Below are 23,760 nucleotides of genomic sequence, written 5' to 3' on the forward strand. Positions count from 1 at the left end.
AAACAGCCTGCCTGAGTATTGAAATACAGCTCCGACTTGGAGCCCGTCTGCAACCCAGCAGTGTTTTGCTCCCCAAACCCAGCCTGGGCACTTAAGGAATTCTCTGATGAGTCACTAGCTGGCTACCTAGTTAACAGAACAGGGACTTCAGTGGCCACACATGACAAAGCATACACGAAAGCAAAGCCTTTACACAAATAGCGCAGAAAAGTCACTAAGCAAACACCACCACCAATAAATAGCTCATAGCAAGCTACAACAAATCCCAGAGGAAAGGGTAAGCTGGTTTCCAGAGGTGCAACATTATAATATTCAAAATGTCCAGTTTTCAACAAAAAACTATGAGGCTTGCAAAGAAACAAGAAATTATGGCATATTCCCAGGAATAAATTAATAATAATAATAACAATAATAATAGATAAAAGAAAGAAGGAAAAGAAGAGAAAAAATCAATAGAAACTGTCTCTGTCAAGCTCAGACTTTGGACTTAACTGCATAAAGATTTTAAATCAATTGCTTCACAAATGCTCAAAGAGCTGAAGGAAATCATGGACAAAAATGAAAGAAAGCCAGGAGAAGGATGTCTTACTAAACAAAGAATAGGAACACAGAGAAAGAAATTATCAAAAAGGAATCAAGTAGAAATTCTGGAGATAAAAAGTACAATAACTGAAATGAAAAAATCACTAACAGGCCTCAATAGCAGCTCTGAGGAGGCATAAGAAAGAACATATGAAGTTGAAGACAGATCAGTTGAGATTATCTGGTTTGGGTGCAAAAAAATAAAAACCAAGAATAAAGAAAAATACACAGATCTGAAGAAACGTGTGGGGCACCATAAACCATACCAATATATGCATAATGGGAGTCCCAAAGAAGAAGACAGGGAGAAAGGGCTAGAAAAGAATATTTTGAGATTTTAAAAATATTTCAAAATATAAAGATATTTTGAGTTTGGGGAACTAAAACTCCCCAAATTTTGATGAAAGACATGAATCTACACATCCAACAGCAAAGAAAACAAAGCAGGATAAATTTTCAAAGAGATTCACACTGGAAAAACACTATCATCAGGGCACCTGGGTGGCTCAGTTGTTAAGCATCTGCCTTCAGCTTGGGTCATGATCCTAGGACCCTGCTTGGCGGGAAGCCTGCTTCTCCCTCTTCCACTCCCCCTGCTTGTGTTCCCTCTCTCACAGTGTGTCTCTCTGTCAAATACATAAATAAATAAAATCTTTAAAAGAAAGAGAGAAAGAAAGAAATATAGATAGATAGACATTATCATCAAATTGTCAAAAGCTGGGGGTGCCTGGGTGGCTCAGCTGTTAAGCATCTGCCTTTGGCTCAGGTCATGACCCCAAGGTCCTGGGTTCAAGCCCCGCATCAGGCTCCCTGCTCAGCGAGAAGCCTGCTTCTCCTTCTCCTGTTCCTTCTGCTTGTGCTCCCTCTCTGGCTGTGTTTCTCTCTGTCAAATAAACAAAATCTTTTTTTAAAAAAATTGTCAAAAGCCAAAACCAAAGAGAGAATCTTGAAACCAGCCAAAGAGAAGTGACTCATCACACATAAGAAATCTCAGTAAGATTAACAAGTAGACTGTTGTGCTGAAAAAAAAAAAAAATTAGCAAGTAGGATTAAATAATGATAATATATATAATTTTAAAACTATAAAGCCCTCAGAAGATAACATGGGAATAAAACTTCATGACCTTGGATTTGGCAATGGTTACTTAGACATGACACCAAAAGCAAAAACAAAAACACAGACAAATTGGACTTGATCAAAATTTAAAACTTTTGTGAATCAAAAGACACTATGAACTGAGTTAAAAGACAACTCACAGCAAAGGAAAAGAGATCTGCATCATATACCTGATAAGGGATTAATATCCAGAGCATTTAAAGAACTCATACAACGCGGGGCGCCTGGGTGGCTCAGTGGGTTAAGCCGCTGCCTTCGGCTCAGGTCATGATCTCAGGGTCCTGGGATCGAGTCCCACATGGGGCTCTCTGCTCAGAAGGGAGCCTGCTTCCTCCTCTCTCTCTGCCTGCCTCTCTGCCTACTTGTGATCTCTGTCTGTCGAATAAATAAATAAAATCTTTAAAAAAAAAAAAAAAAGAACTCATACAATGCAACCACAGAAAATAAGACAAACCAATTTAAAAAATGGGCAAAGCAGGGGGCAGGAGTGGCTCAGTCAGTTAAACATCTGACTCTTGATTTCGGCTCTAGTCATGATCTCAGGGTCATGAGCTTGAGCCCCTCATTGGGCTTCATGCCGGGTGTGGAGCCTGCTTAAGATTCCCTCTCTCTGGGGTACCTGGGTGGCTCAGCGGGTTAAAGCCTCTGCCTTTGGCTCAGGTCATGGCCTCAAAGTCCTGGGATCAAGCCGCACGTTGGGCTCTCTGTTCAGCAGGGAGCCTGCTTCCCCCTCTCTCTCTGCCTGCTTCTCTGCCTACTTGTGATCTCTCTCTGTCAAATAAATTTTTAAAAAATCTTAAAAAAGACTCCCCTTCTCTCCCTCCCCACTCACTTTCTCTCTCTCAAAAAAAGGGGAGGGCGACCAAAGGACTGAACAAACATTCCTCAAAAGATATGCAGATAGTCCATAAGCACATGAAAAGTTGCTCCATGTCACCAATCATTAAGGAAACAGGTCAAAGCCACATGAGGACAGCAATTACAAAAAACAAACCGAAAATACCAAGGGTTGGTAGAGATGTGGAGAAATTGGAACCCCTGTGCCTCGCTGGTGGGAATGTAAAAGGCGCGGCCTGTTACATACAGTATGTACACTGTATGTACATACACATACAGTGGAAGACAGTATGGTGTTTCCATTACAGCTTAAACCTAAAATTATTATCTGATCCGGCACCCCCATTCCTCGATGTGTCCTCAAAACAGCTGAGAGCAAGGACTCAAGCAGATACCTGCACACTGATTTTCCTCGCACTGTTATTCACAATAGCCAGAAAGCCCAAACAAGCCATGCGACCATCAAGAGGTGAATGGAGAAACAAAACATCACACGTTGACAAATGGAATATTTTCAATAACAAAACAGAATGAGGCGCAGATATGCCCTGCAACTTGGATGACCCGTGGAAACACTATGCTAAGCATAAGAAATCAAGAGCAAAGGGCCACCTACGAGAAGGTTCCGATCTATAAACATCCCAAAGAGGCAACTCCAAAGTCCATAGGGATAGGGAGCAGCTTAGCCATTGCCAGGGGCTGAGGGAGGAGGCAATGGGGACTGAGTGCTAATTGGATATGAGGTATCCTGTTGGGATGACGAAAATGTTCTGGAACTAGACAGACATGGCACAACACTGAGTGTGCTAAAGGCTACTACTGAATCGTACAATTTTAAGTGGTTCAAATGGTGAATTTTATGTTATATGAATTTTACCTCAGTGAAAGATAATCTATATTTAACCCATGACTTGAGGGTTTAAAAACAACCCAAAGCTGAAGAAGTCCTGTCAAGATATTTCTTTTTCTTTTTTCTTTTTAATTTTATTTATTTGAGAGGCCAGGGGAGAGAGAGAGAGAGCTCAAGCAGGGGGAGGGGCAGAGGGAAAAGCAGGCTCCCCACTGAGCAGGGAGCCCGATGCGGGTCTTGATCCCAGGACTCTGGGATCATGACCTAAGCTGGAGGCAGACGCTTAACTGACTGAACCCCCCAGGTCCCCCCCATCAAGATAGTTCTACAGCATAAAAATAGGTTCTCTCTTAAATTCCAATCAAATCCTATGACCTTTTTTCCTCTCAAACTTCCCAAATGTGTCCCAATGCCTCCATCCCACCCGTTTTTAGTCTAGGCCCCCACCTTGGCTTCCTGGAAGCTTCCAGATCTACCTTCTTAGCTGGTGTCCTTGCCTCTAGTGTGCAAGTGTAACTACGTTTAAATGACTCCCCATCAGCTCCGGGATACCGTCAAACTTCCCCATACAGGGAACCATTCCGAGAGAACGTGACTGATTCTCAGGTATGAACAAGGGGAAACGCAATTTGCATTGCTAGCGGAAAACACAGGTTAGGAGAACTGCACGTTATTGGGGGGTGAAAAGGAGAAGTAGCAGGTGGAGTCACAGATCGGCAGGGAGGGGAGGCTGGGATGGGGGCCAGGGTGATGCTGGAGGTCGGGGACTCTTACTGCTCAGGCCCTGGGGTCCAGCAGGGATAAAGGACAGGAATACAGAAGAAAGGAGAATCCGAGACCAAAGCAGCACTCACCATCTCCCAGAAGTACATGGCCATCTGAGCTCTGTTCAGTAGCAGCGCCCAGAGGAGCAGGTCACTCCAGGGGGCCTGCCCGAGGATGGCATCCAGCATGAGCTCAGAGGGGGCCCTGTCCGACAGCAGACCTACCTGCAGGCAAGGGAGGCGTGGTGAGGACCAGCCCCTGACTCTGCCCAACCACCAGCTCCACCCTCATCCAGGGGCAAACCCCCAGATCCTTCAGTGCCTCTCCCCCACTCCCCACCCCCAGGCTCGCGGGCCTCGTCCTTACGCTCTCCCTGCAGCCTTGTCCCTGGTGGGGATCCCCGGCGCCCCCTGCGCTGTACCTCGGTGCACACGTCTCCCCCAGCAACATTCGCAGCACCTGCCCCACGTCAGGGGGTTGGGGCTCCACAGAGGATTTAAAGACTGGGCTTTTGGTGCCTGTGCCGTGGGACGCCTGGTCCAAAAGGCTGCGGATGAGCGAGTTGGGGGGCGCTGCGCTGTACAGCTGGGTCAGGCGTGCCGGGGTCAGGAAGTGGCCCACACTGAGGCCATGGGAGATGAGCAGACGCACGAACTCGGGCCGGTCATTCAGGAGGGCATCCATGAGGGAGGCTTCCAAGTGGATGGACTGGCAGGAGCGGGATGGATTGGGAAAGAGGTGAGCACACAGTCAGAATGCCAGGTGAGGTCAGACATTAAGGACAAGAGATGGGGTACAGAGCTATGAGTGACAGGTGTGTGGGTGGATGGATGGATGGATGAATGTATGGATGGATGAATGGATGGGAGGAAAGATGGGAACAGATGGACAATCAAGAGAAGGCTGGACAATAATGGAAGACAGAGCCAGATGCGGAAGAAGTCAGACAGGGAGGAGAGTGCATCCCCCTTGTCAAGACCCACAGCCCCCCAGGCCTGCCCCCTCACCCGCCATTCAATGTCCCCCCGGAAGAGTTCACTTTGCGCAATGTCCACACGATTCCAAGCCACAGCCAAACGCAACTCGTCCAGGTAAGCTGAAGCCTCTGAGCTCCCACAAGCTGAAAGAGTGAGAGGGAGAGGGGGCGAGAAGTCGGGGGTGGGAGACGGGAACTTCAGATGAATGTCTGCTTTGCTTCAGTGGGAGATTATGTGACATTAAACCCCAAATGAAGGGGATGTTTTTGGGTAGCGTCTGGGGTCTTTAAATAGGCTGTTGCAAGCATAAGATCGTTAAGCTCGGCACAAAGCAGACCAGCACTCTGAGCCTCAAGAAGAAGGAAAGGGAATCATGTATCCATTTCATACTTACTGACGTAGATTATGGACCAGGCAATGGGAGGGATGGAGAAAGACACTGGATACAGGCCCTGCCTTGAAGGAGGTCTTTCCAGAGAAGTCTGTCCAGGAACTACATAACTACCTTCCAAGGGATTGGTGCCCTCGCAGGTGGGCACAGAATATGATGAGGGGAGATGGCACTCACAGGGGTGTGGCGTGATCCAAGGGCGCCTCCTAGAGGACAGCATGCAGGTAGGGCTTTTGAATGATGGGCATGATTTGGAGGTGCACATCTAAGATGAGAAAAGAAACTTCAAGGAAACAGGAGAAGCCTGAGCTAAGGTCTGCATACAGGCAAGCGCAGGAAGGGACAGCAAACGTGAGTCACTCTGATTTCCTAGAAACATATGGGTATTTGTGAGAAGACAGAGAAATGAGCAGCAGAAAAGGAGGTGGGAAAAAATCAGAGCCTCAGCCGTGCTCTGGAAGGCCCTGGAGGTCATTAAGAAGAACGAGGAAAACCAAAGGCCTTTAAAACTTTGACGCAACAATTAACACATCCAAACGTGTACGGCCAACAAGGGACCAGAAAAATCGGAAGCATCCAGCAAAGGTTCCAAGGAGAAGTCAAGCAAAGTCTAGGCACTGCTGGCGCCCAGAGCACCTGTGCCATGGAGTTAGTTTTTCTTTCTGTGTCCACTTGCTCCACATCAATTTCCGAAACAAAGGAGCGCCATTTTGGTTGTTCCAAAAACTGGAATGGCGGGACTACGCAATCTAGTGGAGTGCAGATGCACAATAGGCTCTGAGGCAGGCAGACCTGGGTTCCAATCCCAGCTCCAACAACACCAGTGAGCATCTTCAGAAAGCCACTGGACCTTGGGAGCCTCTGCTCCCTCACCTATAAAATGGGAATAATTATGGTCCCCACTTGGCAGCACAGTTAATGGTGATAACTGTGGGATGGAATTTCAGAGAGGAATCTGCCACTGGGCCACCGGAAACTCAAAGGGGTTGAGGAGACAGGTCAAGAGAGAGGCAGTCACATGCCTAGGACAACATAACTTTATATACATATTTTATAAGTAGGCTCCATGCTGGGTGTGGAGCCCAGTGCAGGGCTTGAACTCACAACCCTGAGATCGAGGCCTAAGCTGAGAAGAGTCAGACATTTAACCGACTGAGCCATCCAGGTGCCCCCATATTTCTTTTCAAAACCCAGAGAAGTGAATTCACGGTGGGATTTTCTAAGATTCTGTAGATCTCCCTGACTTTCCTCACAGTTTCAAGACAAGAAAAATATATATATATCTCATTTCTATTCTGTCTTAACACATCTCTCCATTTATCACCTAGACCTCCCCCCAACCCTTCATGCTCACCATGCCCCACATGGAGCTCAGCCCCGACCCTCCCTGGGTTCTGCATCTTAGGGTTGGCCCCTTTGTCCACCCAGTCAATGAGGCAGCCCCCCACCCAGCTCCCCATGCCATCTCTGCCCCTCCCTCCTTTCCTTCACATCCCCTAGCTCACCAATCCCCAAGTCCCATCCCTCTAGCCCCTCCCCAAACCCTCTCTGCCCTACACACCCCTGCAAGCAGGAATGGAGGATTATGGGCCAAAGGTCTGCCAACTGCTCGGCACCATGCCTGGGCTTATGCCACAGGGAGCATGCACCCCTTCCCCACTTCCTTCCTCACCTGCCGAAACCCCACCCAGTCAACTCCGCTATCACTGAGCCTGCCCTGCCAGCTCCAATATCCCCAGTGGAATGGGATTACTTCTACTTCTGCAGGCAATGGACTGATAACACTATCCATGCCTCTCCCAGGGCCTCCCTCTGTTCTCCCAAGAGCCTGGTGAGTTGGCTGCTGTGAAGTGAATCAGGTTTGCTCACTGACTGCCAGTCGCCCTTTATGGGATGTGGAGTTTTTACCTAAGTGGATGTTTTCCATGTAAAACTCCATGTAAAACGCCCCCCCCCCCACCTCAGCCCCACAGAGTTCTAGGAATCCTCCTTACCATTTATTTACCCTACCTTCCCATCTCACTAAGTCTGGATTCTTAGCTCTTCAGAACCCATTTAAATAGCTCCTCGTCCTTGTCTCTTTACTGACAACAGTTTTCCTCACCATGCTTTGGTCTTCCATTTTACTTAAGGTTGTTTCCAAAAAACTCTGGTAGGATCTGTGGTCCTTCAGAGCAAGAAATGGGCCTGCTTTAGTCTCTGGAGCCTAGGGTGATGTTTGTTAAATGAATAAATGATCCCCATCCTCAACCTCTACCAGGTGGCCATTCTGCTGCCTACTTTGGTTTTCATCAGCCATTCCTGTAGTAAAATATCAGTTCCTCCATGGGAGACAGTACTTTGGTTGATCTCTGACTCCTCTACCCCTTAGTGCCTAGCATATGGGAGCCATGTAGGAAAGGAAGAAAGGACAGTGTGGGTAGATAGATGAAAGGATGGATAGATGGACGGATGGGTGGATGGAAGGATGGATGGATGGATGGAAGGATGGGTCAAAAATGGGAGGATGGAAGAGTGAGTGGTTGGAACTGTCAATGGATATGTGGACAGACAGGTGGAAGGATGATTGGCCGGAGAGAAGAATGAAGGATGAGTGGAACAATGGGTAGATGGAAAGAGCACCGTACAGACAGATGGAGGGTTGCATACATGAATCCAACAGGAAGAAAACAATTTGGGATATAATGAAAGTATCATGGGAAAGCTGTCCAAATAGCACCATGCAAATCCCCAAGAAATGCTCCCAAGGGAAATAAGAAAAAGGAAAGAGATAAAAAGGAGTCCAACTTTAGATTAGAGAAGATAAAGTCCCCAGACCAGGAAAGGTGTCCGAAGTTGAGCTGAGAGGGGAGGAGAATTTGCGGGTTCGAGACTTACCCTTGACAAGGGCCTTCAAGACGATGGTCTCAAATTCCTCAGGGCCGTCCTCAGATGAATAGACTGTCAGCAGCTCCTTCCGGGTCATGATCCTCTCCACCTGCAGAACACCACGTTCCACACCCCCCTGCCCAATGCCACCTGTCCCTCTCCACAGCGTCACAGGAGACCATTCCCTCCAGGACCTAGTAATCTAGATCCCCAGCACCCTCTACTCCCAAAAGCTGGGAATCTGGGCCCCTAGGCCTCTCCACCCTCAAATCACTGAGTCTGGGCCTCCATTCTCCTTTTCCCTGGGATCCAGGCTCCCAAGTCCTCAGTATCCTCATCCCTCAAGACCCAGGGATCTGGGTCCCTAGCTCCCTCCCATCTCAGGATTCAGAGATGGGCCCCCAATTTCATACCTGGGCCTGCAGGACCTCAGGGTCCCCTTTGGGGAAGAAACGCTTAATCCGATCCCGGGCTTCACCTCGCCTGCTCTCCCCTCTCCCTGGAGCCACAGTGTCCTCCAGGATCTCTGCCAGGCAGTCTGCAGCTCCCCCAGACCCAGCCACCAGGAGGCAGGGGAGCTGAGCCTGGGTAGCATTCTCTATCCGCTACAGGACAAAAAGGGCAGTCTGATCAGGGAAGGAAGGTGTTCATCGCACCCAGAGTCCAGATCCCCAGCCCTGTCCTCCCCTGAGACTCAGAAGCCAGGAGTCAGGGCCTCCAGCTGCCTCTCCACTTAGACTTTATACCTTTAACATCTTCTCATCACCATCGATCAAGAGGAGGAGGACAGGGATGTCAATTCCAGTCCCTGAGGAGAAGAGAGCAGGGGGCTTCGTCACCTCGCATGAGTCCTTGCCAGGGATGGGAAAGAACCACATTTCCCATGAGTCCCTGGGACAAATTTGACTCCTGCCTAATCCTGTGTCCTGGGGCCCACAGGAATCATCATACATTTTTTTAAAGATGTTATTTGTTTATTTGAGGACAGAGATCACAAGTAAGTAGAGAGGCAGGCAGAGAGAGAGAGAGAGGAAGGGAAGCAGGCTCCCCGCTGAGCAGAGAGCCTGATGTGGGGCTCGATCCCAGGACCCTGGGATTATGACCTGAGTCAAAGGCAGAGGTTTAACCCACTGAGCCACCCAGGCGCCCCATGGGAATCGTCATATCTTTAAGCAGGTTAGGCAGGACCAGATTTTGAACAGCAATACTTGACTTCCCAGGGAAGGGAGGGGCTGGGGCCTCCACTTCTAGGTTCCCAAATGAGGCAGGTATTTATGGCATAAGTCACTCCTGTAATTTGTTAACAGCCCAGGAGCCAAGAAAGGATGGAAGTTTAAACAGAAACGAAGGAAATAAGAAAAAGGAAGCTCTAGGGGCACCTGGCTGGCTCAGTTGGTAGAGCACATGACTCTAGAGGGGGATTGTGAGTTTGGACCCCATATTGGGTGTAGAGATTACTTAAAAATAAAATAAAAGAAAGAGGGTGCCTGGGTGGCTAAGTCAGTTAAACATCTGCCTTTGGCTCAGGCCAAGATCCCAGGGTCCTGGGATTGAGTCCCACATCAAGCCCTCACTTTGAGCCCCGCATCAGATGCCCTGCTCGGCAGGGAGCCTGCTTCTCCCTCTGCCCCTCACCCCTCTCCCCTCCTGCTCTCTCTCACTCGCTCTCTCTCTCTCAAAAACAACTAAATAAAATCTTTAAATGAAAGAAAGAATAAGGGGCACCTGGGTGGCTCAGTGGGTTAAGCTGCTGCCTTTGGCTTGGGTCATGATCTCAGGGTCCTGGGATCGAGTCCCACATTGGGCTCTCTGCTCAGCAGGGAGCCTGCTTCCCTCTCTCTCTCTGCCTGCCTCTCCATCTACTTGTGATTTCTCTCTGTCAAATAAATAAATAAAATCTTTTTTTTAAGATTTTATTTATTTATTTGACAGAGAGAGAGATCACAAATAGGCAGAGAGACAGACAGAGAGAGAGATGAGGAGAAGCAGGCTCCCTGCTGAGCAGAGAGTCCTATGCGGGACTCGATCCCCCAGGCCCCTGGGATCATGACCTGAGCCGAAGGCAGAGGCTCAACCCACTGAGCCATCCAGGCGCCCCAATAAATAAAATCTTTAAAAAAAAAAAAAGAAAGAAAGAATAAACTATCTAAATATAATACATTTCTAAAGCCTAACAACAAAATCATGTAAGACAGTTTACTACTAATTCTATTCCCAGTAAAATAACAAATAAATATTACTTCTTTTCACACTCATCCAGGAGTTTTGAGCTAATGGAATGACAAGGAAGTAAAATCGGAAAGCTGGAAGAGACAGTTATCTATTGGAAGAAAACCTGACTTAGATTCTCAGAAAATTGGAGAAACTGCACTCAAAATAAATAAATATTCTGGGTGTGGTGCAAAAACAATGAATACTGTTACACTGAAAAGAAATAAAAAATTTAAAAAATAATAAAAATAATATAAATGAATAAATATGGGGGGATAAATAAATAAGTTAATTAGTAAGATAATTTGGCAAGACGATTGATACCAAAAAAATACACAAAAATCAAAAACTTTCCTCCAAACTAGTAATGTCCCTTATTCATGTTTTCATAAAAATGATAAATTACCTAGAAATGAATTCATCCAGAAAGGTATGAGATTTTTTTTTTTAAGATTTTTGTTTATTTATCTGACAGACAGAGATCACAAGTAGGCAGAGCAGCAGGCAGAGAGAGAGGAGGAAGCAGGCTCCCCGCTGAGCAGAGAGCCTGATGCAGGGCTTGATCCCAGGACCCCAGGATCATGACCCAAGCTGAAGGCAGAGGCCTTAACCCACTGAGCCACCCAGGCGCCCTAGGTATGAGATTTTTATGAGGAAACTGACAAACCTTACTTAAGGACTAGGCTTAAATAAAGGGGAAAACAAACACCACGTTAAAATATCAAAAAGTGACATAAAATTCAATGCAGCTTGGGGAAAAGAGGGGGGGTAAAACATGTGTGGAGGTGTTTTCCCTTTTTTCTTTCTTTCTTTTTTAATTTATTTATTTGAGAGAGAAGGATAGCATGTGAGAGAGAGAGAGCACAAGCAGGGTGAGGGGCAGGGGGGAGGGAGAAACAGGCTCCCTGCTCAGCACAGAGTCCTAGGTGGGACTCCATCCCAGGACCCCGAGATCATGGTCTGAGCTGAAGGCAGTCGCTTAACTAACAACCACACAAATGTTCCTCTTTCTTTCCTTTTTAAGATTTTTTTTTCCTTTTTTAAGTAATCTCTATACCCCATGTGGGGCTTGAACTCACAACCCCAGGTTCAAGACTCACAGGCTCCACTGACTGAACCAGCCAGGTACCCCATGCCCCTCTGGTCTTTTTTTTTTTTTTTTTTTTTTTTAGTATTTTATTTATTTATTTGACAGAGAGATGGAGAGCACAAGTAGGCAGAGTGGCAGGCAGAGGGAGAGGGAGAAGCAGGCTCTCTGCTGAGCAGGGAGCCCAATGCGGGGCTCGATCCCAGGACCTTGGGATCATGGCCTGAGCCGATGACAGAGGCTTAACCCACTGAACCACCCAGGTGCCCCTGTTTTGTTTTGTTTTTAATTGGAGGGTTAAAACATTGACTTTCAGACTTTCTTCTTTTTTTTAAAGATATTATTTATTTATTTTCCCATTTATTTATTTGACAGAGAGAGAGATCACAAGTAGGAAGAGAGGGAAGTGGGGTTGAGGGGTGAAGCAGGCTCCCCGCTGAGCAGAGAGCCCGATGGGGAACTTGATCCCAGGACCCTGAGATCATGACCTGAACTGAAGCAGAGGCTTAACCCACTGAGCCACCTAGGCACCCCCCCTTTTTGATATATGCATTTAAATCTACAAATTTCCCTCTAGACACCACTTTGGCTGCATCCCTAACAGGCTCTGTAGGTCATACATTTCTTACCATCCAGTTCAAAATATTTTCTTGCTTTTTTGTTTTTTTTTTGACCCGTGAGTTATTTACTGACCACAACTTGTGCAACGAATCTCACAGAAATAACACAGACTACAACAAGCCAGACTCGAGAATGTGCAGATGCTGTAGGATTCTGTCCACACGCATGGAGATGCGGCCAGAACCCCTCCCTGCGCTACCGGAGGGCGGGGGGACCCTCGCGGCCAGAAGGAAAAGGCTTCTTGGGGCCGGTGATAGGTTTCTTGATCTGGGTGCTGGTTTCACACATGGGTTCAGTTTCTTAAAACTTTACCAAGCCATCTGCTTTCATGTCGTTTAGATTTCGAGGCAAATATTTTTTTAAAAACAGAGCAAATAGTGGGAGAAGGTACTAGAACGAAGGTAACTCCTCAGCCCCTCAATCCCCAAACCTCAACCAGGCTGGACCATGGGGACCCTGAGCCTCACACCGTGGTCCCCTGTGGAGGAAGCCACTCACCACCCACGCCAGTCTTCTGCTGCGCGACGTAGGACTCGAATCGGAGGCGAAAGCGGTTCTCGCCGCCCAGGCGGCCATGGGTGCCGTCGTCCACCAGGAAGAAGGCCGAGTAGTTGTAGTCGAGTGGAAATTGGACCCCATCCTCGCGGTCGCCACGCCACGGGTACCTCGCAGGGAATGAGCCCTGGGTGACAATTGGCCAGACCAAAGAGTTTTTCCATCAGGACCAGGACAGACAGGAGCCCCTCCTCCCTCAGACTCGGGTCAGAGGCCCCAGACCCTCCTTCCTCGGACCCAGGGATCTAGGCCCTTAGCCCCTCCTCCCTCAGACCCAGGGGTCCGGGCCCCCAACCCCTCCTCCCTTGGGCCCAGGGATCCAGGCCCCCAGCCACTTCGTCCCACAGACTCAGGATTCCCACCCCCTCCTTTTCCAAGACTCTGGGTCCCACCTTGGGGTTAGTGAGGGCATCTCTATTCCGAACCACGCCCCAGGGGGCCACGCCCATGGCCACCACCTTGGTACCCCCAGTGCTGGCCGTCTGGTGGTCCCGCACAGCCACACCAACATGCCGGCCGATGCCCCTGTGCAGACCCCCAGTGACAATCCAGGCCCCTGCACAGAGACCCAGAGAGTGACAGTGAGGTCCAGAGACACGGGTGTGCAGGGACAGAAAGAGGGAAGAGAGAGGAAGACCAAAATAGCCTCACAGCTAGGGGGAGACCACATCCACCCCAGAGAAGTAGGGGGCAGGGGCCCCAGACTCAGGGGGCACAGCCAGCCCCCAGCCTCAGTCACCTGTGCTCTGGGCAGCCCGCACCAGCCCGCGACGCAGCAGGTCCTGCAGCCACGTCTGGAGGATGGGGCCCCCTGATCCCCCCAACACTGACACCACCAGGTTCGGGGCCGGGAAGCCCCATGTGCGGGTGACCAGATTATACACGGTAGCTGGATCCGTGCGGTCGGAGAGCCGGAGGAACTGCGGACACACAGGAGGAGGGGACATGGGGAAAGGGACACTGACAGAGAAGGGGACAGAGACGCAGAGAACAGAGATCCAGACAGAGAAGGATGAGGGGAACAGTAACCCAGGGGGAAAGGACAGAGACCCAGAGAGAAGGCAACAGACTTAGAAAAGACAGGGGTGGAGGGAGAGAGATCCGGGGAGAGGGGAAGACAGGGATGGGCAAACAGGGAGAGCATTCATCAGCGGCAACCCCAGACTCTGACGGGGGTGTGGGGGGTATGCAGCCCGGCTCACGGACCCCGGCCCTGCCCAGACATGCAGGCCTCACATTGCTGGCCTTGCGGCCGGCGCCCAGGAAATCCAGGTCCCCGTAGGCATCGGTTGGCTTCTCTGTGGTGTGCAAGTCACTGTCCCACACGGTCACCACGGCTGCCCCGAAGGCATCCTCCACAGCCACGGACGGGTGGGCGCTCCGGGGACGCCCGCACTGGCACAAGTCTCCTCTGGGGAGGAGGGGGAAGGAGAGCATGAACCCCAGGGGTTCTCTACGCCGAACCACGCCCCAGGGGGCCACGCCCATGGCCACCTCCATACCCCTGACTCTAAGGATCCTGTAGAAGCGCCCCCCTCCCCACAGGTAGACGCATAGTCCGTGCGGACTCTGGCGCTGCCCGGCGCGGGGGACAAAGTACAGCCCGAGCCAAACGGGCCAGCAGAAGGGAGCCACAGGGGCTCAAGGAAGCCGAGCGGGGAGGAACCCCGGCCCCCCTCACCGTGCTGCACTGCCCCAGCACCACCAACCATCAGGGGCCAGCCTGCTGCCCCCAGTCCAAACAAGAGAGAACCCTCGAGAAGGAAAAGCCAGAGGTTTCAGAGAGCACTCAGAGGCGGGGGCAGCTGTGGGACATTAGGGTTCACCTCCCTGAGCCCCCATTTCCTCCTCAGATCCCGACAACAGTAAGGCGGTGAAATCACACAGTGCGAACTAAACAGAGGGCTGCGTGGAGAAACCACTGGCCCCGAGGGGGCGGAGCTTCACACAACCTTGCCTTATTGGTGCCGCATCACTGTCAAGGGGGTAGGCTTCTGGGGCGCTAGAATGTCTGCAAGGCCTAACCCTTCGCTACTCTTTTGTCTGTTCGGAGTTGTTTTTGTTTTTTAAGTTTACTTATTTAAGTACTCTCTACACCCAACGTGGGGAACCCACGGCCTATAGATCCAGAGCTGCCTGCTCCCACCAACTGAGCCAGCCAGGAGCCCTGCTGCCCTGCTTCCTTTTTTTTTTTTTTTTTTTAAACAGAGATAAGTCTCCGAAAATTGGGCTGCCAACACCGTCCAGTTAGAAGGAAAATACCTTCATTTGCTTCTCATTGTGACGGTCTTCTGTGGCTTCTTTCTTTCTCTTTGCAGCAAATGGAAGTTTTTTCATTTATGGTTATCAGAGACGAAACTAATGTTTCCCTTAAATGCACAAGTAGCCCTTGTGTCCCTTAAATAAATGGACAAGGGATGGGCCTCAGAGTTTTCAAGAGCAAGCAACATAGGTTTGGGGAATGAAGAATTCACTTGAAAATGTATCTACATCTCTTTGGTCCTGATTCCAGACGGGACTGCAGATAGCAGAGGAGACCCCAGTCTACAAAAGCAGAGTGAGCTTTGACTTAAGGACCAATTTCACAGAATACCACTGGGGGTACACGGATCTGTTAAAAGCTGTAAAGACGCTGAAACAACGGCTATCAATCCACACATGGGATGGATGGAGCACACTCAGCCCGGCTCTTGGAGCAGTGTGTACAGTGAAGGACACATCCTTTCTCATTTCTGAGTCCATCTCCGGGGACCCAGCATGCCTCAGGTGACCCTCTTGGTCCTTTCACCTATCTCGGTCCCATCCCTAGACCCATTCATTACCTTCCATCTACTTCCCACTAGTCCTTGTAGATAAAACTTCTGCATGGAATGTTCCAGAACTTAAGCTGTCTAGTCTAGTTGACTTTAGTCACATGTGGCTCATTACATTTAAATAAATTAAAGTTAAATACAATTAAGAATACAGTTGCTAGGTCACTCTGGCCACATTTCAAGTGCTTGGGAGCCACATGAGGCCAGTGGCTGCCATACTGGACGTGGATATAGAACATTTCCCCCATTGCAGAAAGTTCTGGTGGACAGAACTGGCAGAATCCCCACTCTGCACTTCTCACCTCCTACCCCTCTTTCTCTATGTGGCCACTGAAGATGACACTGTTTCTGACAACATCAGCAAGGACCAGCATATCCCCAAACACAACGGCCTCTATTCAGGTCTCGTGTGACGATCATAAAATGGCACTGGTCACAGCTCAAAGACTGATTCTAAGAAACCTTTTCTGTCCCTTGGCAGGGCTCGCCTGCTCCCCTGGCTGCCTTGTCCCTGCCACATCTGTAGCTTTTCTCTTTCTCGGTGCCTCCCTCGAGTGGAGGTGTTCCCAGAAGCCCAGACATGTCTTCCCTGCATCGATCTCAAAGTTGATGCCCCAGGGGCCAAGAAAGTAATTTAGGGGAAAGAAGCATCAGGTGGGGGAGCGCCCGGGTGACTCAGTCAGCTAAGCATCTGCCTCTGGCTCGGGGCATGATCTCGAAGTCCTAGGATTGAGCCCTGTGCCCTGCTCAGTAGGGAGCCTGCTTCTCCCTCTGCCTCTGCTGCTCCCCCTGCTTGTGCTCTCTCTCTCTCAAGTAAATAAATAAAATCTTTAAAAAAAAAAAAATTAAAGTTCTCTTCTGTGCAAAAAAAAGGCTATAGAGTTGCTAGCACACCTTCCCCAACTTTGCACATATCCCCCCGCTCCAACATTTCACCTTCTACAGTTTCAGTTACCATCTTCAGCTAAGACTTCTTGAATGCTAGACAGAAGTCACAGACCCAGGTCTGTGGTGTCCCCTAGTCCCCTCCAAGGCCCCTGACACGTGAAGATCCACGCTGAGCTTGGAAATACCCCCCAGACCCACTCATCCTCCTGGATTCCCCATCCTGGGAACAACCCCACTGTCTCCCGGGTCGCAGACCAGATGTAGAGGACCCATCCTCTCCCATCCTCCCCTCCTCTTACTCCTCAAATCCAGCAGTCCCCAAGCTCCTGTCCCCATCCCCATCCTGTGTCCCCACAACTGAGCCAGCCAGGAGTCCTGGCTCAGCCCTGGCTCAGGCCTCTTCCCAACCCAGCCTCTCTTGTGGCTTCTCGAACTCCTCTTCATCCTCACACAATCCCCAGAGGCTCTTTCCACACTCAGAGCTGATCCCGCCCCTCCCACTGCTCCCCAGCACCCCAGGCCAAGGTCCAGGTTCTTGAGGCCCAGTGACATCTGGCCTGCCCTCCTCCTTGGAGACCTCCCGCACCTTGAACTTTGCACATGTTCTTCTCACGCCTTTAAATGCACGCTCTCCTCTCCCTGCTGCCAGCTCATCCTTCAGACGCCTCACCAGCCCCTCCTCCTCCAGAAGCCACCTGTGACACCCTGTGTGCCCTCCTCAGCCACAGCCAGACCGGAGAGGGCCCAGCTGCTCGTCATTCCAAGCTCCCATCTCTCTGCCTTAGTCCTCATCCCACCAGACCAGAGGTCCCTACACTGCCTTGGCCACACTCCCCACCAGTAAAAAGGTCTGGAGCACTCGCCCCCAGTAACATCCGTCTGTTTATTTGGGCATCATTGCAAGCCTTACTGAACTACTATGCTCCCAGGACTCACTAAGTAAGGAATGGTGACATCTCCCATGCCCCCAACGATGGTCTTGAAAACAACTTCAAAGCCAGAATCCACTGGAGAGACCGTCCCTGAAAGCTAGGGGCTCCCTGAGATAGGCAAATGCTGCACGGGCCTCATGCAAGTGTCCCCAGCCACTAAGCCCACGGCCACGGGCCTCCCCCCGAAGTAACTGCTACCTTCCAGGGGTCATCGTGGGCACCAACCACATGCTGGGCCCCGTTCCAGAAATTCACAAGCAGGTACTTGTTTAAATCCTCACAATAAATGCCCACTCAAGACGCAAGGCCTGGCTTTATGTGCAGGTGACAGATGAGGCCCAGGGAGATGAAAGGATTTACCCAAAGCCATACAGCACCAGTCCCGGGTGACATCTGAACCCTGCCAGGGCCTGTGCTCCTGATAATTACGGTCCCTTGGGAGCACTGAATGCAGGTTTATTGGATGAATGAATGAATGAACGAACAAACGAATGAATGAATGAAACAAACAGCCTAAAGAAAAAGAAAGTGACTTAAGAAGACGCAGAGAAGAGACACAGGGAAGGAAAGAAACAGAACCAAGCCTGGGGCTTTAACACTGACCCTGCCCAAAGGGAAGTTGGAAGAGTCTGCACGGACCCAAACCCTCCCCAAACCGTCCCACTGGGGAGAGCGCCACCAGGGCACGCCCTTGGAAGTGACCGCAGTGACAGGAGGGCGGGGTCAGCAGGCCTGGGACGCTCTGGGGTCGATCCCAGGGGCGAACTCCTCACCCCGCATCTGTGGGGTCAACGATGAATGTCGTGCACGTCTTCTTCTTGAAGATCTTGGGGATCCAGCTCTGGGGACAGGAACAAGGGGTGGGAGGGCTCCAGCTCAATCCTATGGATACGAGTCCCCCATCCCGCACCGTTCCCGGACCCAGGAGTCCGGGACCCCAGTGCCTTCCTCTCCCAGCCTCAGGACTCCCCTGGCCCCCCACTCCTATCTGTCCCCAAGGACCCAGGAGTCCAGAGCCCCCCAACCTCCGGGATCCCGCACCTCAACCCCTTCCTTCGTCTAAACCAAGAATCTGGGTCTTCAGCACCCTCCTCGCTGGGAACCCGGAGGCCAAGCCCGGGAGTCCGGCCGCCGTACCTGCTCCTTCTCTGGACCCACCATGCTGCCGCAGCCGCCGCAACCTACCGGGCTCCCCACATTCCCTCCACCAACCCCGATTCCAGACCCGCCCAGGACAAACCGGATCCGCCACTTCCCAGCCGGGGCGGGGCCAGGTCTGGGGGGTGGGGCGGGGAGTCCTGCGGATGCGAAAACGAGAGGCGGGGCAAAGGGGCAGTCGCACGGGCTAGCCGAAGACCCAGAGGGGGCCAGAGAGCCAGAAAGAGGGGGCCAGAGAGCCAGAGAAGGGACAAGAGACTGAGAGAGGGAAAAGGAACCAGAGAGAAGAGGACAGGACCCAGAAAAGGGATGTCAGAGGCAGGAGAGAGAGAAACGGAGATGGGGAGGGGAGGGGGGAAACAGAGACCCAAGATGGAATGCCAAAGGTAGGGAAGGGGGTACATTAATCCATGGTGGTGGGAGGGGGGGTGGCACAAAAACTTAGGTAGGGGGCAGAGAATCAGAAAGGAGGTGAACAGAGATGGGGGGGTACACTGTCTCAGAGAGAGAAAAACAAAAAGAGTTCGGTGGAGAGCAGACACTCTGAGTGACAGGAAGAGAGTAGAATCCTGTGGCTGGGGAACAGTGGGTGGCAGAAATGAGAGAGGGAGTCCCATAAAGAGGGCTGGGGACCCAGAGGGCCAGGGCAATAGTGACAGGGTGAGGAGTGGGAGATGGTGACCCACAGACAGGCAGGGCCACGTGTCTCCTGCCAGCTCTGACAGGGACAGCTGCGGCCTAGCTGGGTAACCTGAGCCCCCCACCCCCCTCGCTGTATTTATAGCGCTGGCCTGGCCTGGTCTCCTGCCCTTGGCTCCAGGGACAGCAGGTCACAGGTGTGTGTGCTGGAGAGAGGTCCTTCCACCCCTGTCTAGGGCCTCCATACTGTCATCCACACTCTCGGCAAAGGCTCCCTCTCTGGCCAGACACTCCCCAGAATCCAATCCCCAATCCTTCTGTGGCAGAGGTCTCTCCTCTGGGATGGGTCCCTCCAGCCCCCACAGTTGTCTTAGGCTCCCCCCAACTTGGCCCACTAAAAGTCTACCCATTATCTTTGCTGCTACCAAACATGAACTTGTTGGCAGCCAAGTCAAGCCCTTGGTCCCCAGTCCTGGCCAGGCTAAGACCCCTTCACCTGCCCCTTCCCCAGCTCTGGGAGGAGGAAGACCAGGAGGGGAGGGGCAGGCGGGGACTGACCCAGAATAACTCAGGGCAGAAAGTAAATTTAGCCACAGAGAGGGGAGGAGAGAGACCCTATTGGCTGGGAGGTGGGGAGGGAGGGCCTGAGAGGGGGGTGAGGGGGCTCCTGAGACAGCCTCGGAGGGGGGTCCAGCAGTGAGGGCCAGAAGGAAGGCAGACAGGCAGAGGCAACAGGGGACATAGCAAAGGAAAGACACAGGCAGAAAGAACCAGAAGGACCCAAAAAGGGGCAAGGAACGCAACATTCGTCCACAGAACCACAGAGGCAGCTGCAACCAGCCCTAGGAGAAGCTCTGCTGCCTGTCTGTCCCCATGGGCCACCGGGGGCCATGGCTGCACACTTCTCTCCTCTGGGTGGCCATGGCCAGCCTGCTCCTCCCCCCCGCCATGACCCAGCAGCTGAGAGGGGCTGGGCCGGGCCCCAGCAACTGGAACAACAATGCAGGAGTCGTGGGGCCCTCAGAGGACATGTCTGGTGACTTTGGCCACTCCATGCACAGCCACAGAGGCCACAAAGATGAGAATGAGGACGTCTCCAGGGAGTATAGTCACGGAGACCACAGGTACCAAGTCCACGAGGTCAGAGAAGAGAACATCCCGGATGAGGAGGTCTTCGCCGAACATGCTCGGCAGGCTGATGGGCACAAAGGCCACAGGAGCGAAGATGTGGATGATTTAGATGAGCCCGGGCCCCACTTCCTCAGCCACAGAAGCCACGGCCACCAAGACGAGGATGAGGATGAAATTGAGTCCAGCAAGGATCACCATCATACCATCAAGCACGTTCATAGAGGCCACGGAGAAGAGGATGATGAAGATGAGGAGGAAGGGGTGGTCTCCACTGAGTATGGACACCAGGCCCATGGGCACAGAAGCCACGGAAGGGAAGAGGATGAAGATGCTTCTGATGAACATCCCCATCACATCCCCAGCCACAGACACCGAGGCCACGAGGATGATGATGATGTCTCCACCGAGTACAGACACCAGGCCCACAGGCACCAAGGCCACGAGAGGGAAGAGGATGAAGACCTCTCAGATGAACATCCCCATCATGTCCCCAGCCACGGGCACCGAGGCCATGGAGAAGAAGGTGATGATGATGATGAGGTCATCTCCACCGAGTACGGACACAGGCACCGAGGCCACGGGAAGGAAGAGGATGAAGACCTCTCAGATGAACACAATGATCATAGCCCCAGTCACGAACACCAAGGCCACAGAGAAGATGAGGAAGAGGACATGTCCACTGAAAATGGACACCAGGCCCACAGGCACCGAGGCCATGAGAGGGAAGAAGACGAAGACATCTCAGATGAACACCATCACCATATCCCCAGCCACGGACACCAAGGCCATGGAGACGAAGATGGGGATGAGGATGAGTCTACCGAACACTGGCACCAGATTCCCAGACATACTCACCTTGGAGACGAGGAGGAAGAGGAAGAGGAGGTCACAGTCATGTTCAGCCACCACGTTGCAAGCTCCCAACACCCGGGCCCCGAGAGCACGGAGGAGGACGACTTTCCAGATGAATATAAGTCAGTAGCCCCTGCCCACGGAGTCCCCAAGGATGAAGATGAGGACATCTCTGACAAGCTTGGTCAACAGGCTCCCAGCCACAAGCAACAAGGCCACCAAGATGAAGGGCCTGGCCACAGAGGGTCTGCAGAAGATGAGATTAGCCACCAGCCCCTGGAACACATGGGGGTCAAGGATAGAAGCCATTTGAGAGAGAGAGATGATTCTGAGGAGGGAGAGAAGGAGGAAAACCGGAGCTCCCACGAGGAAGACGATGAAAGCTCAGAACGGGGAGAAGAAGGCACCCACCATGGCAGCCTAGATCAGCAGGATGAAGAAGATGAGGAGGAAGGTCATGGCCTCAGCCTGAGCCAGGAGGAGGAGGAGCAAGAGAAGGAGGAAGAGAAGAGGGAAGGGAGGGCTGAGGTTCAGACCCCACCTAGCCAAGACCACCAGGAGGGGGAAGAAGAGGAAGATGGGCTGGAGGAAGAGGAGCTCCCCTTCACCATCATCCCTAACCCGATGGCCAGGAGGGAGGTGGCCAGGGGTGGCTCCAGTGAGGAGCAGAGTGGTGAGGAGGCAGGTAAGTGGTCTGGCCAGGTGAGGGCAGGGAGGAGCGGAGTCAGCATGCTTCACTGCTGCTTTCCTGTCCCCACAGATCTGCAGGGGGCACAGGAGTACAGCAACTACCAGCCTGGGTCCCTGTGCGGCTACTGCTCCTTCTGCAATGTGAGTGCCCAGCCCAGGTCCATCTTCCAGGCTGTCCCTGGAATTTGTCCCGGGGCTCTAAGGTGCCTGGGGGCAGTGCCAGGTGAAGAAGGATGCTTCTGGGGCCATGCAGCAGGCAGACTGGAGGCTGGGAAGCTGAGAAGGAGGCCGGGGCAAGGGTCTGGGAGGAAGTGGGGCCTGAGCTGTACCTGCCAACTCAGGGATGGAGGGGAGGGTCTGTGGCGGAGTCGAGGGTGGGTGGAATGGGACTGGGGCCTGGCAGGCTGTGGGGAGAACAGGGAGAAGGCATGAAGAAAACACCCACAGGTCCAGCCCACAGCGACAGGGGGACCTCGCAAGAGGGGAACAGGGGGGAAGCTGCTGAGCTCAGTGTGGGAGGTAATGAGCGTGGAGAGCTGGGGAAATGTCCAGGGGGCAGGGTGAAGGGCTGGCGGGTGGCTCTTAAATGGTATCCCCAGACCTGAATCCTCCCGTCCTCAGAGATGCACTGAATGTGAGAACTGTCACTGCGACGAGGAGAACATGGGGGAGCACTGCGACCAGTGCCAGGTGACACTTTCCCGGGACCCAGGTTCCACCAGGCCCCAGGACGGCCGGGGGCCCCCTGGACACCCACAGTCCCAAATCCTCGCCGCTGCCTTCAGACTGACCCAACCCTCTATCCCCATCCCTGGTGCTACCTTGACTCGATCCCACCTCTAACTTTAACCTCCGACTAGGGCCCCTGTCCGGCACCCGCCCCCAACCCGGCTCCACCCAGACCATGTCTTACACTTGTGTCTCTCCCCATCCCCGCCCCCAGCACTGCCAGTTCTGCTACCTCTGCCCGCTGGTCTGCGAAACGGTCTGCACGCCGGGTAAGCCAGGCAAACTCCGTGGAAGCAGAGCCCAGTCCAACAGGCGGGCTGGGGAGGCTGCAGGGCGTGGCTAAGCGCGGAGGCGTGGCCAAGGCTGGGAGTCCGCGGGCGGGGCGGGGCGCGCGCGGAGAGGCGGGGCCTGGGCCGAGGGAGGGGTGGGGTTAGATACTGAGGCCTACTTAGGCTAGAGGTGGCAGGCAGGTTGAGGGATGGGCCTGCTAAAGCAGGTAGAACTGGAAAAGAAGGGGCTTCAGGAGAATGGGAACACCAGGAGCAAGGAGAGAGGCACAGGACCTTGAAAGGCGTCCCAACAGAAGGAATTCAATTTAGGGAAGGAATTAGGACAAGGGGGAGCGGGGGTGCGGGGGAAGAGCTAGTCTGGATTCCAGGTTCCTCTAATTTCGCCTGTGGTGTACCGCTCTAGCCTCTTATCATTTCTCCCACAGGAAGCTACGTCGACTATTTCTCCTCCTCCCTGTACCAGTAAGTGTGTGGAGGGGGGCAGTCTGAGGGCCCTGTTTAGAGAGGCGCAGTCCCGCTGAGTGATTGGACGACCCTGGGACTCCATTGCCCTGTCGGTAAAAATGGGCAGGTTAACATCCCCATCGAAGCGCCTGGGGCGAGCTTTGGGCACTTGGGCTAACCTCGAGTCCTCCTCTCCAGAGCCCTGGCGGACATGCTGGAAACTCCGGAACCCTGACCATCCGGCCGCGGCGCAGACGCACCGGCCTGGTCCTCCAACCCCTTCCCATGAGCCGTATTTATTGAATTGCAGTATGAATAAACATGCTCCCGAAA

At 52.2% G+C, this 23,760-nt stretch overlaps 2 protein-coding genes across 6 annotated transcripts in view; one reads left to right on the forward strand and one right to left on the reverse strand.

The window, feature by feature from the left end:
- Nucleotides 1-18,762, reverse strand: part of TRPM4 (transient receptor potential cation channel subfamily M member 4) — a 38,226-nt gene extending 19,464 nt beyond the window's left edge. Inside the window, exons 1-12 of one of the 5 annotated variants that reach the window (XM_082710306.1) lie at nt 18,632-18,762; nt 18,268-18,335; nt 14,098-14,272; nt 13,601-13,781; nt 13,254-13,417; nt 12,805-12,988; nt 9,134-9,195; nt 8,801-8,992; nt 8,397-8,496; nt 5,159-5,271; nt 4,518-4,859; nt 4,241-4,375 (exon numbers count right to left, since the gene is read on the reverse strand). In XM_082710306.1, coding sequence (XP_082566432.1) covers nt 4,241-4,375; nt 4,518-4,859; nt 5,159-5,271; nt 8,397-8,496; nt 8,801-8,992; nt 9,134-9,195; nt 12,805-12,988; nt 13,254-13,417; nt 13,601-13,781; nt 14,098-14,272; nt 18,268-18,335; nt 18,632-18,655 — 1,740 coding nt within the window. In that variant the 5' untranslated portion in view covers nt 18,656-18,762. The remainder of the gene's footprint in view (nt 1-4,240; nt 4,376-4,517; nt 4,860-5,158; nt 5,272-8,396; nt 8,497-8,800; nt 8,993-9,133; nt 9,196-12,804; nt 12,989-13,253; nt 13,418-13,600; nt 13,782-14,097; nt 14,273-18,267; nt 18,336-18,631) is intronic. The other 4 variants (XM_082710307.1, XM_082710309.1, XM_082710308.1 and 1 more) reach the window with 4 other exon arrangements.
- Nucleotides 18,763-18,815: 53 nt separating this feature from the next.
- HRC (histidine rich calcium binding protein) lies at nt 18,816-23,760 on the forward strand. The gene is made up of 7 exons (XM_082710341.1): nt 18,816-19,038; nt 19,437-21,959; nt 22,035-22,105; nt 22,586-22,654; nt 22,908-22,962; nt 23,409-23,445; nt 23,626-23,760. Exons 2-7 carry the CDS (start codon nt 20,165-20,167, stop codon nt 23,660-23,662), a joined length of 2,064 nt encoding a protein of 687 aa, XP_082566467.1. The 5' UTR covers nt 18,816-19,038; nt 19,437-20,164; the 3' UTR covers nt 23,663-23,760.

The sequence above is a fragment of the Mustela nivalis genome (assembly GCF_964662115.1).
Source record: "Mustela nivalis genome assembly, chromosome: 18".
Classification (NCBI taxonomy): domain Eukaryota; kingdom Metazoa; phylum Chordata; class Mammalia; order Carnivora; family Mustelidae; genus Mustela; species Mustela nivalis.

Coding starts and splice junctions, on each gene's coding strand:
- HRC (XM_082710341.1), top strand. CDS start 20,165: ATGGGCCACCGGGGGCCATGGCTGCACACTTCTCTCCTCTGGGTGGCC. Junction 21,960..22,034: donor GCAGAGTGGTGAGGAGGCAG/GTAAGTGGTCTG, acceptor CTGTCCCCACAG/ATCTGCAGGGGGCACAGGAG. Junction 22,655..22,907: donor AGCACTGCGACCAGTGCCAG/GTGACACTTTCC, acceptor CCCCGCCCCCAG/CACTGCCAGTTCTGCTACCT.